The sequence below is a fragment of the Tympanuchus pallidicinctus genome, unplaced genomic scaffold (genome assembly GCF_026119805.1).
Source record: "Tympanuchus pallidicinctus isolate F22 unplaced genomic scaffold, pur_lepc_1.0 scaffold2, whole genome shotgun sequence".
In the NCBI taxonomy this organism is placed as follows: domain Eukaryota; kingdom Metazoa; phylum Chordata; class Aves; order Galliformes; family Phasianidae; genus Tympanuchus; species Tympanuchus pallidicinctus.
This window is the reverse complement of record NW_026294721.1, coordinates 39352333-39368643: the sequence shown is the minus strand read 5'-3', so window position 1 is coordinate 39368643 and position 16311 is coordinate 39352333. Positions and strand designations below refer to the sequence as shown.

General features: G+C 37.7%; 1 protein-coding gene across 2 annotated transcripts; it reads left to right on the top strand.

Annotated features, from left to right (window-relative positions):
* Positions 1-3259: 3259 nt before the first annotated feature.
* LOC128080712 (albumin) lies at positions 3260-15975 on the top strand. Of its 2 annotated transcripts, none has more exons than XM_052683237.1 (15): positions 3260-3401; positions 4857-4917; positions 5690-5822; positions 6729-6943; positions 7666-7798; positions 8507-8604; positions 9871-10000; positions 10906-11120; positions 11662-11794; positions 12621-12718; positions 12864-13002; positions 13516-13739; positions 14278-14410; positions 15450-15506; positions 15780-15975. In XM_052683237.1, the coding sequence occupies exons 1-14, from the start codon at positions 3317-3319 to the stop codon at positions 15498-15500; spliced, it is 1848 nt and encodes a 615-aa protein (XP_052539197.1). In that variant the 5' UTR covers positions 3260-3316; the 3' UTR covers positions 15501-15506; positions 15780-15975. The 2 variants fall into 2 exon arrangements, with proteins under 2 accessions (XP_052539197.1, XP_052539196.1); XM_052683236.1 differs by having other exon boundaries at positions 8474-8604.
* Positions 15976-16311: the final 336 nt, after the last annotated feature.

Sequence of the window (16311 nt, the reverse complement as noted above, 5' to 3'; positions counted from 1 at the left end):
ATACAGCGTTGTGAAGAAAAAAAAATAGAGTGAAAGACTTGAGTAGGAAGTACAAGACCTTGCCCAGAGGTAGCAGGTTACTAGCTAGCAGAAGCAGCGAGTTGCGAGGCAGATGATGACCCCTCTGACTACACACTGAGAATAAGCATGGGCATTGAAACCTAACCACCAATGGGAGAAACTTATTAAAAGCAACACCCTTCTTTTCACTGACACTTTGCAAGCTAGAGCAGAGGGCAGCAGCAGGAGAGCTCCTGGAATAGCCAGTCTGGAAATCCATTCACTTTGCAGTCTCTTAGAGAAGCCGCTCAAGTTCTGCAATTCCCTCTTCCCCTCAACTTCCAGTAGTCCCCATTTGGGGAATCCTGAAGATTAAGATTTATAATTGCTAAAACATCTTGTAGGGTTTTGTTTCCGCTTCTGCAACATTCTTGCATTAACACAGTTTTAAGGCTCTGCAGTCTCTTCTCTGTCTTAATCTACCTGCCCAAACATTGTCTGCACTGGAAGCATATATTCATATTCACGTATATTTTGAAAAGCATTTTACTGAACTAGTGCAATTAACATTGAAGTTGTATGGGACAGGAGCAGTAAAATCAGAAAAATGAGAGGAGATGATGGAAAGAAAATTTGGAAAGAAGGAAGGACAACAAGTAGTCATTGCCAGAAACTAAATAAGCCTATCCATTTCAACACTGTATTTGATGTGAAGTTACTAAGTGTTTAAATTTTAAGTTCATAGAAGGGAATACTATCTACCCAGAGCATTTTTAGCATATGTATAGACAGGACAACTACTGTTGTAGATCATATCTTTGCTGCATTTGATAGTGACAAAAATAAGGGACTTCATCATATAGCATGATATTATCTCAGTGAAATTTCTAACTGTAATTAAAATGAATGAAATAGAAGAACACAGTTTACCCTCAACTTCAGGAGAGTGAACTTATATCTGCTAAAGGAGTTGTTGGATGAGATCTCCTGGGAAGCTGTTCTTAGGGGCACAGGAATAGAACAGAGCTGGTAACTTTTCTAGAACACCCTTTTGAGAGCACAAGTGGTCTCCATCCCCCAGCAGAATAAATCAAGCAGAAGATGCAGGATACCACCATGGCTGAGCAAGTCAGACTGAGGGAAAAAAAGGAAAAGTATGAGCAGTGGAAGTGTGGTTGGGTAGCCCGGGAAGAAAATACAGATGGACATGCAGAGAAGGGATCAGGAATGCCAAGGCACAGATGAAACTAAACTTGATGAGGGATGTGAAAAATAACAAGAAGGAATTCTATCAGTACACTGAACAGAAGAGACAGGCAAAGGAGAGTGTACCTCCTCTCATAAAAGAGAAGGGAGAACTGGCTTCAACAGACATGGAGAAGGCTGCAGTAATCAGGGAGTTTTTCACCTCAGTCTTCACTAACAGTTGGGCTTCCCACGCCTGCTGTGTCCCTGAACCTCTGGGCAGAGGTCAGGAAAGCAAAATCCCTCCCACTGCAAGAGGAGAGCAGGTTCAAAACAGCCTCATGAGGCTGTGTAAAAATCTATGGGCTGGACAACATGCATCCCAGGGTCCTGAAGGAACCAGGCCAGTTTCCATCATATTTGAAAAAATCATGGCTGTCAGGATAAGTCCCCACTGACTGGAAAAAGGGAAGCATCACTCTCACTTTTAAGATAGGGTGAAAGGAAGATTCCAGGAACCAGTGGCCGGTGAGCCTCACTGTGCCTGGGAAGATCATGGAGTTGACCCTCCAGAGGAAATTTTTTCAGCTCTTAAATAATTGCCAACAACAGCTGAAAATACTTCTCTACATTCTGTATTAAAGATGGTCTAACAAAGAAACTTAGAGACTGACTGAAATGTTAGCAGGCAGCTATTGGTTTCTGCCTGCTCAAACTATTCACTGTAAATTATATATAGTTCAGCTCTGTTCTATGCTCTTTCCCAGCACCCTGTTAAAAAAACAAAAAAGTATTGAAATGGGCTGTTTATATTATTTTCTCCTGCAGAAATGTATCACTTTGCACTCAGTAAGGATCCAGTCTTACACTTCATATTTCTTCAAAGCCTTTCATTAAATATTCTGCAAAAGTATTTTACATTTTATACCATGCCCAGGGACTTAGGGAAAACTTCACAGTTCTACCTGTGTCTGATCTTCTAAATTACTGATTAATCAATATAAACCTCATAAAAAGGAGACCAGAGCATAACAAAGAGAATACTCTTGGAATTATGTCAGTGTAAATGAGACTTCATTACAAAAAATATTAAGTATCAGCAATGTGCAAATGTTTACATATCTATTTGGCAGTTTTTTCGTGTCCTGATGAATATCACTACCCTCAGGAAACCAGAATGAAAGCTATCAAATCAAGTGCTCAAATCATCTTTTTTGGTGTCGAGCAGCCTTCCTTTTGGATGTTCCTTAAGCCTATGTTGAGAAACTTGGGATGAGATGAGGTCTTACATAATATAAAAGCACCTTTTTCAGTTTACTTGATACTGCTCTGTTGTGTGAATGAAATTGTTCCACCCTGGTCCTACATGTATTGTGAGATTCAGATACGTTGCTGTCACACTCTTACCTTCTCTAAGAATTCAGAGGTCAATTAAAATTGGAGATGCTGTGTATCTGTACCTTTGTGCTGATCGTTATATTTTACCAATATATAATTTTTTATATAAAATTAAAGACTAGATTCACTTGTGTTCCTTGTACCATTCCAAGGTGAGGAGCACAGTATATACCCTTCTTAAACATTTATCTCTGTCCCTGAAGGATTGACAGCATGTAGAAACTATCCTAAGTAAGCTGCTATCTCATCTTTGTAAGGGGATTTAAAACTAAAATTCTCTGATTTGAGCGAGTATGCAAACTCAGCCCTAACTGGGTGAATTATTACTGTACAACACAAACCTGCTGTGCTTTTGAACAAATAGTAGCAAAAAAAGAAGCACAGCTATAGGGTTAGACGATGACATTTTAGTGCGATGCCTTGAACTCCTTGTTTGTAATTTGATAAGGAAATTTACGCAAAACTTTATCTGTTTGGATGCTGGAAGGTCCTTTTGAGGACCTTTTCAGGACAAAAAGGTCCAGAGGAAAACATAATAAACAAATAATATCAAATTCATTTTTGGCAAGGACACTCCAAGTTTTGTAATCTTCAGGCCAAATGGAAATCTACAGTTGCCAGCTCTACGGTTAATATTTTACAGAAGCAGTCAGTAAAAGGTATATAAGAAAATGATTTCCCTTCAATCATCCTAGCATTTTGAATAATTTAGCCTGCATCATAATCTGCAGCCATGAAGTGGGTAACATTAATTTCATTCATTTTCCTCTTCAGTTCAGCAACATCCAGGAATCTGCAAAGAGTTGCTCGTGACGCAGGTAAGAAAACACTAATTAACTGCCCTTATTTTCTTTGTTATACTGACTTAATGACTTTGATGCAATTTGATGAAAAGACTGGCTTGAAAATAAGCTGTATGAGGAAATCTTGAGGGGTAGGTAGAACACTCTGGACAATTACATAATAGAGTAAGTTTTGTGATGTGTCTCTTTGTGTTGCAAAGTGAATTATATGATCAGATGTTGATCATTCACATCCTGTTATTTTCCAGCACCGAGCAAGTAGATGTGCAGATCTTTTTGAATGACCGTATGTAATTGAGCTCCTCACCAATGTCAGTTCATGGTTTTCACGCAAATAGGTCAAAAATTTAAAAATCTGCATCTCTGTCTCGGCTGAAAGGAAGCCTAGCTAAAAACCTACTGTGTTGTTTTCCCCCATGCTATTAAATTTTATGGCTTAGCCAAACAAGAGTTTCTGTAGGCAGACCTAGAAAATTTTTCACTAGTATTTTTAATTTTAGTTTGAAACATGAAAATACACAAGTTTAACAAAACTGAGTTTTCAGGAACTGGTTAAAAATACCAGTGAACAGCAACTGATGCACATTACACTTTTTAGCACTGAAATCCTTATTATCAAATCAGGTCTACTGACAATTCTTCATTTTTGAAAACATTTTCCTTTAGTTCAGGTAAAGGAATTCTTCCTCATGTTTTTTTAAGTGCTTCTGAATGGCATTTCTAGAACAAATGACTGTCCTGTTTTAGTAGCTCAGTCATTACTGTGGCCATCTGCCTCAGTTTGTTTTTGGAAAGCCTTCTTAACTGTGAGCAAGGTATAACCACAAGATATATTTATTACCATCAGAACCCAATGAAAGGTCTCACCTGTTTTCCTTTTTGGATAAGCACAGATGGTATGCCTTAAGTGAAACAAGAGTATGAATCTGCCCTGTTTGAAGAAAGAAAAACCTATTAATGCTTACTCTAATCCAGCTGATGCCGCATTCCTTTATTTGTAGAGTGGGCACGTTCATGTTGTTGGTTATGCAAAGCATATTTGCTGATCCTTAAGTTGCAGCACCCATTTTGAATATTTGATTTCTGAATATAATTACAGAGGTGAATATTGTATTAAAACCCCCAAAATTATACACTTGTACTACTCTCGAAAGTCTGCGGGTATCTGCAGATAAATGGTCATCTGAGACAGCGAAGAATTTGAGATGGCCTGAAGAAACCTTTAGATTGATATTCCTTGATACATGGGACACCGTACCCAAAGATGGGAAGTTCACTACTGCTCAGCATTAGTTTGGTCTGTTCCAAACAGACAAATAATGATCTTACTCCCTGAAACGCAAGAGCTGTGTTCATGCTGCACACTTGTGAAAACCTGGCCTGAAGTGGACAGAATTACTCTTTAAAAATGGGGTCTTGCTTGTGACAGTAAGCATCACTGCTTATTGGTTTTGTTTTGTTTTTCCCTAGAGCACAAGAGTGAAATTGCCCATCGCTACAATGATTTGAAGGAAGAGACATTTAAGGCAGTGTAAGTGAATGATCAGCTTACATTTTCTGATTGTTTTCCATCTCTATTAATATTGGACATGGATAAAAAAGGGAAACTAAAGCACACTGAATGTCTTCTCATACAAAGCCTACAGATGTTTTATGAGCCGCAAAAGTCATGATGACTTTCTTGTTCTCTGGGAACACCATCCCATGCAAACCTTATTAGGAAACTTGTGTTCCTCATGTATAAGGAAAATAGATGTGAATAAGACAGTTTTGGTAACCTTTGGATGGAGAGAAAAAGCTCTGGAATATTATATTACCAAAAAAACAAAAACAGACAAATAAACACCTCAAACCCCAAACTTCTGGCAGGTATTCTGAAACAATTCAATAGTTTTCTTCTGAAACAGATTTTGGGAATGGCAAAATAGGTAAGTTCTGTCAAAAAGTTATGAGTGGCAAACTAGTTCTTGCAGGAACAGAACCATTTTTAAAAGACAGCCTGCAGATCGTCACTTGTAACAATGGCAAAAAGAGCAGTATAAGTATACTGGCATGAAATTGGCAGAAAATTAAAATCACAGTCTTTTCCTTGATTATACCAATCTATTATTCAAAACATTCATTACTGGGGAGTAAAGGTCAAAAATATTTTACAGAAAGGAAATGAGAAGATCAAGAGTACAAGATCCATTACTATGATCTTCTTGCTGCTCTTTTTAAGTGTTTGAAGAAATTGTTTGAAGAAATAATTTTGTTATTTATATTTCTTATCTCCATATTGCAAAATATGCTTTCTGTTTCAGTGCCCTGATCACATTTGCCCAGTATCTCCAGAGGTGTTCTTATGATGGACTGTCAAAGCTTGTGAAGGATGTTGTTGATCTGGCACAAAAATGTGCGGCCAATGAAGATGCTCCTGAATGCTCAAAGTCACTGGTAGGCAGTGAATCCTTTGGTACTGTGTTTCACCTCATTCTATGCAGCTATCAAAGTCATCCTCACCCTGGTACCTATACTTTATCCTTTTGGGTATTCCTGTTGTCATCAGCCAATGCCAATCAGATTTTTGTGCTGAAGCAAAGAACTTGTTATGAAGTTCTGTCCTTCAGAAGTGCCACAATAATTAATGGAGCAACACTTTGGAGCCCAAAAAGCAGATTTCAGTACATGAAGTTTTGCATTGTCCACAAATACATGTTATTTGTTTGCTGACTGGAAAACATGTGATGCTAAGAATTACAGCAACCTAAGCATAGGGGTTTTAACATGAGGTATCTTGAAAAGATATCTGTGGTAATTCAACATACTCTAGTAAAATTTTTTGAAAAAAATTGCTAAGATCGGGTATCAAAAGATGTCTCCAGGTACATAAGATCCTTAGATACCTAGCAGGTTCAGCCAGGCCCTGAAGAAAGTTAGGTGCTAGTGCCCTTCTCAACTCCTATGTTCAAATCAAACATTATGACTACAGTAATTCTCCCTAAAGGCTTCCCAAGGTGATTGTCAAGTAGAACATCAAACCCTGCTTCGATTATTCTGAATTCCCTAGTCAGATTACAAGAAAAAATAGACCACTGTCTTGCATGCACTATTTAATTATAACTAATATAAATATATTTTCAGTAAACCATTCGAACTGTTTTTATACTGGACTACATAAAACAAAATTTTGTGAAATTGTATTGAAAGCAATGGATTATTCTGGTTTATGGTTTAAATATTGTCTGGTAAAAACTTACTTTTTTATCTGGGCTTTCTCTTGCAGGTAGATAGACAGTTCCTTACACTTTTTACATAATGTCTTTCTAGCAATAATTCTGACTCTCACCATCTCCCTTATAGCCTTCCATTATCCTTGATGAAATCTGCCAAGTGGAAAAGCTCCGTGACTCATATGGTGAAATGGCCGACTGCTGTAGCAAAGCTGATCCTGAAAGAAATGAGTGCTTCCTGTCGTTTAAAGTTACCCAACCAGACTTCATTCAGCCATACCAAAGACCAGCTTCTGATGTGATATGCAAGGAATACCAGGACCACAGAGGGCCATTTCTGGGATAGTAAGAAAAATGCTGCTGTTGCATTGTTTAAGTATTTAGCTAAAAGATCCCCAAGGTCTAGTGAGCGTGTGGGCATGAAAAAGTTGTAAACATGCAGTTGAATATTTACGTGCACAAAACAGCTGCTCAATCATTAAATATCTAAAGTTCTGATCACACTTTTTTCAGTCTATGCTGAGCAGATTTTTCCATTCAAAATGTGCTTTAAGGGATCACATTTTATAAATCCTTGAGGATATTTTGCAAAAAATAAATTTAAAAAAAACCTTCAGTTTTTCCAATATTAATGTAACAATTTACTTGCTCCAGTTTCCTACTACCTCTATTCTAACTGGAAAGGGTATGAAGAAAAATAAGAGTAAAGAGAATAAAGATTAACAATGAAATCCTGGGAAAACGGCCACATATTAATTTTTCATGCTCAAAATTAAAATTCTCAAATATTTGACAATGCATTTAAAACAAGCATACATACATCAAACAAAGTGGCTGAAGATACAAGGACTTCATAATTCCATCACTGTTAAGGAGTCCTGCTTTGGAAATGCTGAGATTTAGCTCAGCGTATACCATTAGTAGGCATTATACATACTAGAAGAGTACAATAGAAAAGTACATTAAATTTCTAAACTAGAAACAAAAGTTATAAAAGCCATAAAAGATTCAAATCCATTTACTGTTGCCACTGAAGTACATAACTTATGTTTTTCTTTTTCTTATAGTTTCATCTATTCTGTTGCAAGAAGAAACCCCTACATGTTTGCCCCTACAATCCTTAGTTTGGCTGCTGATTACGAACATGCACTTCAAAGCTGTTGCCAAGAGAGTGATATTGGTGCTTGCCTGGACGCCAAGGTAGGTCATATTTTTCACTGTGTGTGAAAGCAAAGTAGCTGCTACGTAAAGGTGAAGTGTAGACAGAAGGTGTGCTAACCAAAGAGGATCTAGAGAAGAACAGATCTCTCTCAACATGCAATTTCTACTCTCGACAGAAAGTTGTATGAGAGATTCCTCCCTTATTCCTTGCACAAGCAATTGAAAGAGAAAGAGTGAGAAACAGGTTGAATGTTCCTGCTTATGCAAATTTTTGTATGAAGTACTTGTAGAGAAGGATTAATCATACGTTAACCCTAGGATTATGATCAGATTACTTCCGTATAGCTTTGCTTTTTAGAGAACTGTACACGAGATTTCATATTTAGCATGAGTCAAATTTTCCCTTTGTCTGTCTCAAAACTCCCCCCCAGTGACTTCCGCATGATCTATAGCGGGGTGCGGGGTAGGACGAGGTGACCTTAAAGGTCCCTTCCCACTTAAACCATTCTATGATTCTATGATTATGTGAATTGTACTATGTCTTAAGACATAGTAAATATGTCTGTGAAGCTAGATGCTGGACTGCATAGTTAGAGTTGCCTGAAGAATCCCCAGTTTGCTTGGCTTTCTATAAGAGCTAACTGGATAAGAATCTTTTGTGTTTCTGAAATGGAATTTTTAGATTTGCCTTTTTCTCATTCCATTAAATGTCAGCCTAATGTGACACTGTGCCTCCTGTTACTACAGGAAAATGTCATGAAAGAAAAAGCCAAGAAAATAAGCATAAAGCACCAATATTCTTGTGGAATCTTCAAGAAGTTCGGAGATAGAGTTTTCCAAGCACAGTAAGTTCCAATCAGTGTTTCACAAAAAGAGGGCTTGTTGACTTAAGTCTGCAATGACTCACAAGGAAAATACCAGCATATATATTTTGCTTCTATATACTTACTTTGAAAATTGTAGTCATGGTACTTTCTTGCTTACTTCGGCTGAGAACTGTTGAGATTAGAAAGTCAGTCTTTCCAGTCTACACCTCCAGTGATTTCTTTTTCAACTTTTAGATGTAAAATCTAGTTCAAATAAGGTTTCTGCATAAAGAGTTGATGCAGAGTAGAACCTGTGTATTCCAAGTGGATGGTGAGCAGTAGTAAAAAAAACGTCAGCCACACAAATTACAAAGAAATGAAATCGTTCCTAGAATCAATACAAAAGATGTGGAGTTATGTGAGAAAGTATCACTCAGAACCAGTGTGTTCCAGTGTGTTTAACCTACATTTTTTGCCAAGTTTACAACCGTTCTGATGTCTGTAGCTTTTAGCAATAGGCACATAAGAAACTAAGCTGAGAGCAGTCAAATTTGGCAGAATCACAGTTCTTGGCTACAGCACATTTTTAAGATTAAGAAAGACTTTTGCAGTTAAAAAATGAATCACCTGCTTTACTACAGAGAACTTTAACTCCGTGGACAACATACTAAAATCTGATATGTAAAATGTTTGTAATTATCTAAAGGGAGGTGGGAAGCAAACTGATGAGGCCAGGCTCTTCTCAGTGGTGTATAATAACAGAACAAGGAGTAAGAGCCTAAAACTTGAACATAGGAAGTTCCACATGAATAACATGGAGAAGAACCTCTGAAGGCGACAGAGCACAGGAACAGGTTGCTGAGAGGTTGTGAAATCTCCTTATGAGGAGATATTCAAGAGCCAGCTGGACGCCTACCTGTTTGACCTATTACAGAGTACCTGCTTTAGCAGGGAGGTTGGACTCAATCACTTCTTGAGGTCCCTTCCAACTTCTGCAATTGTGTGATAAAATTTTCTAGGACAACCTGACTAGATGTAGCCAACTTTTATTTAAAAGTTCAATTGATTGTAAGTCTCTGCTTAGTAATATAGAGATGTTTTACAGTCATTCAAAATAGATAGGAAACAGCAGAGATCGATTCTTACATAGACAGATCAGATCAGAAGTACAAATTACAAAGCCTTGTTTTCTGGACAATTAAATCTAGGTGAGAGCACTGCTGATCTACAGTATTATATTTGTGACTTGCAACTTCCTGTTCAATGTGGAGCTTTGAGTCAAGTGTATTCATCTTTTCTATCTAGAAAACTTGCTCGCCTAAGCCAAAAATACCCCAAGGCTCCATTCTCAGAAGTTTCTAAACTTGTACGTGAGTCCAAGGAGATCGAAAAAGAGTGCTGTGCAGGGGACATGGTGGAGTGCATGGATGACATGGTAAGCTCAGTATTCTTCAGAAAGTACTTAAATACATGAAAAACAATAGGAAGAAAATTTCAGCAGCTATTCAGAGTCCAAGCAGCTTGTATTCGACACTGCCAAAAGGTTCCTCAGCCACTAGAATACAGCTGGAATGGTTATTAATGGAAACAGATTCTATACCACTTCTAAGTCTAGCTCTTTATGATCACGAGGACAAGGACTGGTTGCAGACACGGTAGCACAGGTATTTGGTTAAAATAAAAACATTTACTATGGGACTTGTTTGATGACATTTACTCCAATTCCATTGTAAACAGAGCAAAAGAAATCAGAGGCAAAAAGGCCAGAAATTCTTTGCAGCTCTGATGTGTATACTGCCATTAATCCAGCTTTCCTGTATTGCAACAAATTCTGCAGGACAGCTCAATCAAGAGAATTTGCAAAACTGCAGTAGTAGCGTTACCTAAATACTGCCAGCCCAGCTGGAAATTAGACATATTTCTTAAACCTACAACCAGTTTGTGTCCTGGGCTGGCTCCATGAAATCCTAGAGCTTTTAATGTTTTGTCTTCTGTCAGAGCTGCCCATGTGACAGGATTGAAGAGATCAGTCAGTCACCCTTGTGACAGTCTCAGTGGCTTTCACTGCCTTTCCAGAGATTGTCTTCTCAAAGGTTCTAAGATCAGAGAGGGAACCTTATTCTTCCTCGCACCTGAGAACAACACGTTCTACATACACAGGAAAATGCCAGTCCCTAAAATTATTTCGTCTCCTATGGAGACAACACTTGTTTAGGAAACTGCGCAGTAAATAAGTAACCTGAATGAAAAGAGAGGAATCTGAAAGAGAGAAGAGTTGAATTAATATGTCTTTGAATTATTACTTCATAGCTTGCCTGAGGCTATGTTTTAATTTTACAGGCAGAGGTCATGAACAATATGTGCTCTAAACAAGATGTTTTCTCAAGTAAAATCAAAGGCTGCTGTGAGAAGCCTATTATGGAACGAGGCCAGTGTATTATAGATGCAGAATTTGATGAGAAACCTGCAGATCTTCCCTCATTAGCTGAAAAATACATACAAGATAAGGAATTGTGTAAAAGTTTTGAAGCAGGCCATGATGCATTCTTGTCAGAGTAAGTAGTCCCAACTTTACACATGCTTGTACCTGAACATTCTTCTAAATTATTTGTTCTCATTTCTGGACCTTTTGCACCATAAGGGAAAAAAAAACAAAACAACACAACAAAAACCTGTCCTCTTGGGTGTTTCAAGTGTGCATGGAGAAAAGAGGTTACGATTACCATATGGAAATCCAGTGGGACAGATGTAACTTCAGTCCTAGTTTCTCATTCATGCTTTGTGACTGTTCCTCTTCAGCATTGCACTACTTATTAAGGCTGAACTGATCATTGCTTTTCCTTTATTCAGAGTTTCTGTTCAGGTCCACATGCATTATCTGCTTAAGAAGCATTCTGTCCTAGGAAAGCTATTCTATTCCTCTTATATTTGTCCTGTTGGCAGTCAACAGAGTGGTCCAAAACATTATATGAAAAGGAAGTGTTCACCTTACATGATCTCATCTGAGGGACTGTCATTGTTGATTACTATGTTGTACTTGTGGAAAGCAGCATGATATTCAGGAGCTCTAATGCTGTCAGCTCATGTGTCTTTCAGATTTGTTTATGAATACGCACGAAGACACCCTGAGTTCTCCACACAGCTGATTCTGAGAGTTGCCAAAGGATTTGAATCACTCCTGGAAAAGTGCTGCAAATCTGATAACCCTCCTGAGTGCTACGCAAATGCTGTAAGTGCAGTGTTTTGTCTGCATGTAATTAAAATGCTTGCCTGATACCTATAATGAAGCAATTTAATAAAAGAGCAGATAGAAAGCATTTTGAGAGACTAATCCCCAGGAGAAGTTAGTATTCTGATGGGACACAAAGTAGTCCAGATCCCATGACAACATTATAAAGTGATCTCAGAACTCCACTGGTCACCCTCAAAACTTCAGACTAGTTTCACTCAATTTCCTGATGCCTCTGACTCTCAAAAGTGGTACTGCTTGTCCTAAATAAGTTAATTAATAGCTAGTTAGCCAAATTAACCTGTTCTCCTGTTTATACTGAGTAGCTAGTCACTGATTATGATAGAAACTTGCATGGTCAGCTCACATAGAAAATCCTAAGTTTTGGTCTCCTGACCTTGAATTTAATCATCTGCAAATCACATCAGAATTTGATTCAATGGGAGCTTTGGCCCAGCTACAGAAAGAAGATGTTCCCTCTCACAGCTGATTGCCTTGCATTTTAGAAATAGTCACTTGATTTTAAGAATATAGACGACAAATCTCTAACAGAGGAGATGAGACAAATATTCTCTAAGAAGCAGATCCAATGGATAATTAAATTTCAAAAATCTTCCTGCCATTTTAATTACATTTCTGTTAGAACTGAATTCTCCTATGTGAATCAAGGACCCTTACTCCAGAGGAACTCAAAACAAATGGACTTTGACTTTGCGTAACAGGTATTTTAGAGCTAGCAAGCTTTAGAAGAGACCGAAAACTCTATCTGCACAATTGTTACCAGGATGTTCTCTACTGTTACTGATAAACGTATACTTGTTTACAGAAAGAACAACTGGACCAACATATCAAAGAAACGCAGGATGTTGTGAAGAAGAACTGTGATCTTCTCAGTGCCCATGGCGAGCGAGACTTCTTCAAGTCGTAAGTACTTTCTGATAAGTACTTCTTCCATGTAAGCAATTATTATTCTGGCTGCATTGGGAGTATGTATTCAGACTTTTCAGGTCTAGTTCAGTAGAACATTCTTCAGATGTGAGTGAATAGTCATTCTGTTGTGCTTTTTCAGCATCCTGATCCGCTACACTAAGAAAATGCCTCAAGCACCCACTGAAGCCTTGCTTAAAATTGGAAAGAAAATGACAGATATCGGTACTAAGTGCTGCCAGCTTTCTGAAGACAGACGCATGGCTTGTTCTGAGGGTTATGTGAGTACACTTGTTTATTTTCCTTATTTCTCTTTGAGATTTTTTCTGTTCTCAAAACCATTGAATTCTGGTGAGGTAGTAAGCTGACACTTAATTTTCATAGCCCTGAAGCTAATTATCTACGTAACAGAATTGAAAACTCACTCATTTTTAATGAATGTGAGAACCTAAATTGCTCCCTCAGATTGGAAGCTTTGAAAATTTTAGCTGAACTTGGAAAGCAAAATTCAGTTGATTGAGTCCGTAGGAACTCATGTTTGGAAAAGCTGAAGAGTCTCTTAAAAGAAAACTGTGCTTAACAGTTGTAACCAAACGGCCAGACTACAGATTAAGAAATCCCTGACTCAAGAAACACACATTTCATTTCAGACTTTAAGACCATGCCATTTCTGAGCGGGAGTTTAGTTTGGAGATCTTCCACTTCTAGGCATCCTGTTTTGACACAAACAAACATCACACATTTCTTCTGTTATTATAGAATGCTTAACATGTTTGCACTTCTTTCGTTTTCAGCTGAGCATGGTGATTAATGATATGTGCAGGAAACAGGAGACCACACCGATAAATGACAACGTTTCACACTGCTGCAGCGAGTCCTATTCTAACAGGAGACCATGTTTCACTGCTATGGGAGTAGATACCAAATATGTTCCTCCACCATTTAATCCCGATATGTTCAGCTTTGATGAAAAACTGTGCAGCGCTCCTGCTGAAGAACGAGAATTAGGCCAGATGAAGTAAGCTAAAGGAAATACCTTGTAGAAGATATTTGAAGGTGTAACATGTTAGCAGGGACACAAGTATGCTGCAAAAACACTCACTTTTTGCCTAACTGGGAATTCACTGGTGGTAAAGAAAACCAGATGAAACTGTGTGTTTGTACTGACCGTGTCAGTGCACAACATCATGTAGATGAGAAGAGGCAAAATGAGGTATTTTCTTCAAATGAAATTAGGGTCTTAGATGACCAGTTTTGTGTAAGCCCATTACCAGTGCAAGTCTTAGGATGTACTTAGTTAAGGCAGCATACAGATCATTCCAGTAAGTTCTTTCCCATCTGTATTTGAAAAAAAAAAAGGAAAAAGAAAAAGCAGCAGATGGTGGTGTTAGACTGAGAGTTTGGAGACAAAAAACAGGCACAAGCTACCCTAGACATGGCAAAAAGCCCCTTAAATGAAATATATCTGCATGGAATGACATTTTTTAAAACTCCATTTAAAAAAAAAATAAATGTCAACAGGTAGCATTAACTGTATATTGTGGTTTTGTTTTCAGATTGCTTGTCAACCTCATTAAACGCAAGCCCCAGATGACAGAAGAACAAATAAAGACAATTGCTGATGGTTTCACTGCCATGGTTGACAAGTGCTGCAAGCAGTCAGACATCAATACATGCTTTGGAGAAGAGGTACTTCCTATGTCCTTTCAAAAAATAAAAATTAAAAAAGTATACAGGGAACTGAAAACTCATTAGGAAACCATCCAGTACAGGACTCTGCAGCCTACAGTGTTTGGTGTCTGTATGCTCTCGCAATAAATTTGCCTGCAGAACTTAGAATACATCTTAACAGAACATATAATGGTCACAGGTTATAGTCCTTGAATAATTTCATTTGGAAATGTTGTTTGGAAGTAATTTAGTCCAATCCTCCTCTTAAAGCAGAGAAAACTTCTGGATTAGATAAGGTTGTTGAGAGACTTCTTTGAAAGAGCATGTTACCTACAAGCCACAGTTGAAAATTGTGTTTGTGTAGAGTTTAAACCATATCTCTAGCATGCGTAAACTGCCTTTTGTGCAACAGACACTGATAGAACGCTAATGATTGCCAGTGAAGAATGCATCTGGGTCAGTTATCAGAGATATCTAGAAAAAACAGACATAGTGGTAGGGGGAATCCAGCTGATTATGTTCTATGAACAATCACTCCATTTTTTTCTGCTACATGAACCACAAACACAGCTGTTCATTCATTGTTTACTCTTCCCTGTAGTAATGTACTGTACTCCCTGTACTACAGGAGAAGCCTATCTGTAGCCATATTGTTGAGTAAGCTCAAAGCATTTGCAGGAAGTATAAATTGTCAGTTTACAGAGAGCAATCTTTGTCACTGGAAGCATTAACAGATCTGTACTACTGGTATCTTTAACTACTTACTGAACCAACTATTTTTCACCTATAACCAAAGTATTGCATAGGCAAATATATTAGATCTTGAAAGAAACTACTTTGTAATTCACTCTAAAAGAGTATTTTCTACCTTCACAAGATTGAAAAATATCCATCATACAAGAGTGCACGGCTTCTGAGGCTAGAAAATATCATGAGAATTATCCTTTGAGCCAAAGCTCAGACTTGGGTTGAAGTTCATAGAAGTTTCCACTCAAAATGCTACCAATGATGCTGCCTTTGTTTCTCTTTCACAACTGTTGGTCCTCCTTTTTTTTAGGGTGCCAACCTAATAGTCCAGAGCAGAGCGACGTTAGGAATTGGTGTTTAAGACACGGTAGGTAACAGTATCTATCTCTTTCTCCCCATCCTTTCACCTATTTAACTGCTTCAAATTAAAAAAAAACAGAACAAAACAAAACAAAACAATCAAACAAAAAAAACGTACCTAGCTTCCATTTCACCATCATGCTTTTTCAGTGGGTGGCCTAAAATCTATTGTTATATAGCATATGAAGAGTTGAAATATTACTAGAATGATATTGGTTTACAAAATAACCCTTTTTTTTCTTCCTTTTCTTCCCTTCTCTCCCCCTCAAATCCCATCTAGGTTGCCAGTGAGAAAAATACAAAGATAAAATGCTTCTCCTGCCCATTACCTTTTTTCCCTTGTTATTGAATCATGGTTTCGTAAATCTTCAGTGTTTTGTCAAACAATATGCTTTTCCAGAAACTTTTCAATTCTATTACATGCAAAAAAAAAAAAAAAAAAATAGAATAATAAATAAAAGCTTTTTAAATCTGCATTAGTCTCAGTCTGGTGATAACTGCCCAAAGGCAAAGAATGACAGCACTCCTTACACAAGATGGTTGCTACAGCTGTATATATGGACAGGCGTTCTATTGTTTTCTCTTGTAAAGTACTCACATCACACAAATCTAACAGTATGAAAGCTGGTGTGATATTTAGTAGACCTTAATTCTCTGACTCAATTACAGGAACATTTCACTTTTCACTTCAGTGGTTATTACACAGTAAGACAATGTTCAAAAGCACAGTTCACTCTAAGATGGTTAGCAGCGTTCACTTGAAAAAAATAAAATAAAATAATGCATATACATCAAGCATCTCTTTGCTTGCA

Coding starts and splice junctions, on each gene's coding strand:
- LOC128080712 (XM_052683236.1), top strand. CDS start 3,317: ATGAAGTGGGTAACATTAATTTCATTCATTTTCCTCTTCAGTTCAGCA. Junction 12,719..12,863: donor GAGCGAGACTTCTTCAAGTC/GTAAGTACTTTC, acceptor GTGCTTTTTCAG/CATCCTGATCCGCTACACTA. Junction 13,740..14,277: donor CGAGAATTAGGCCAGATGAA/GTAAGCTAAAGG, acceptor TTTTGTTTTCAG/ATTGCTTGTCAACCTCATTA.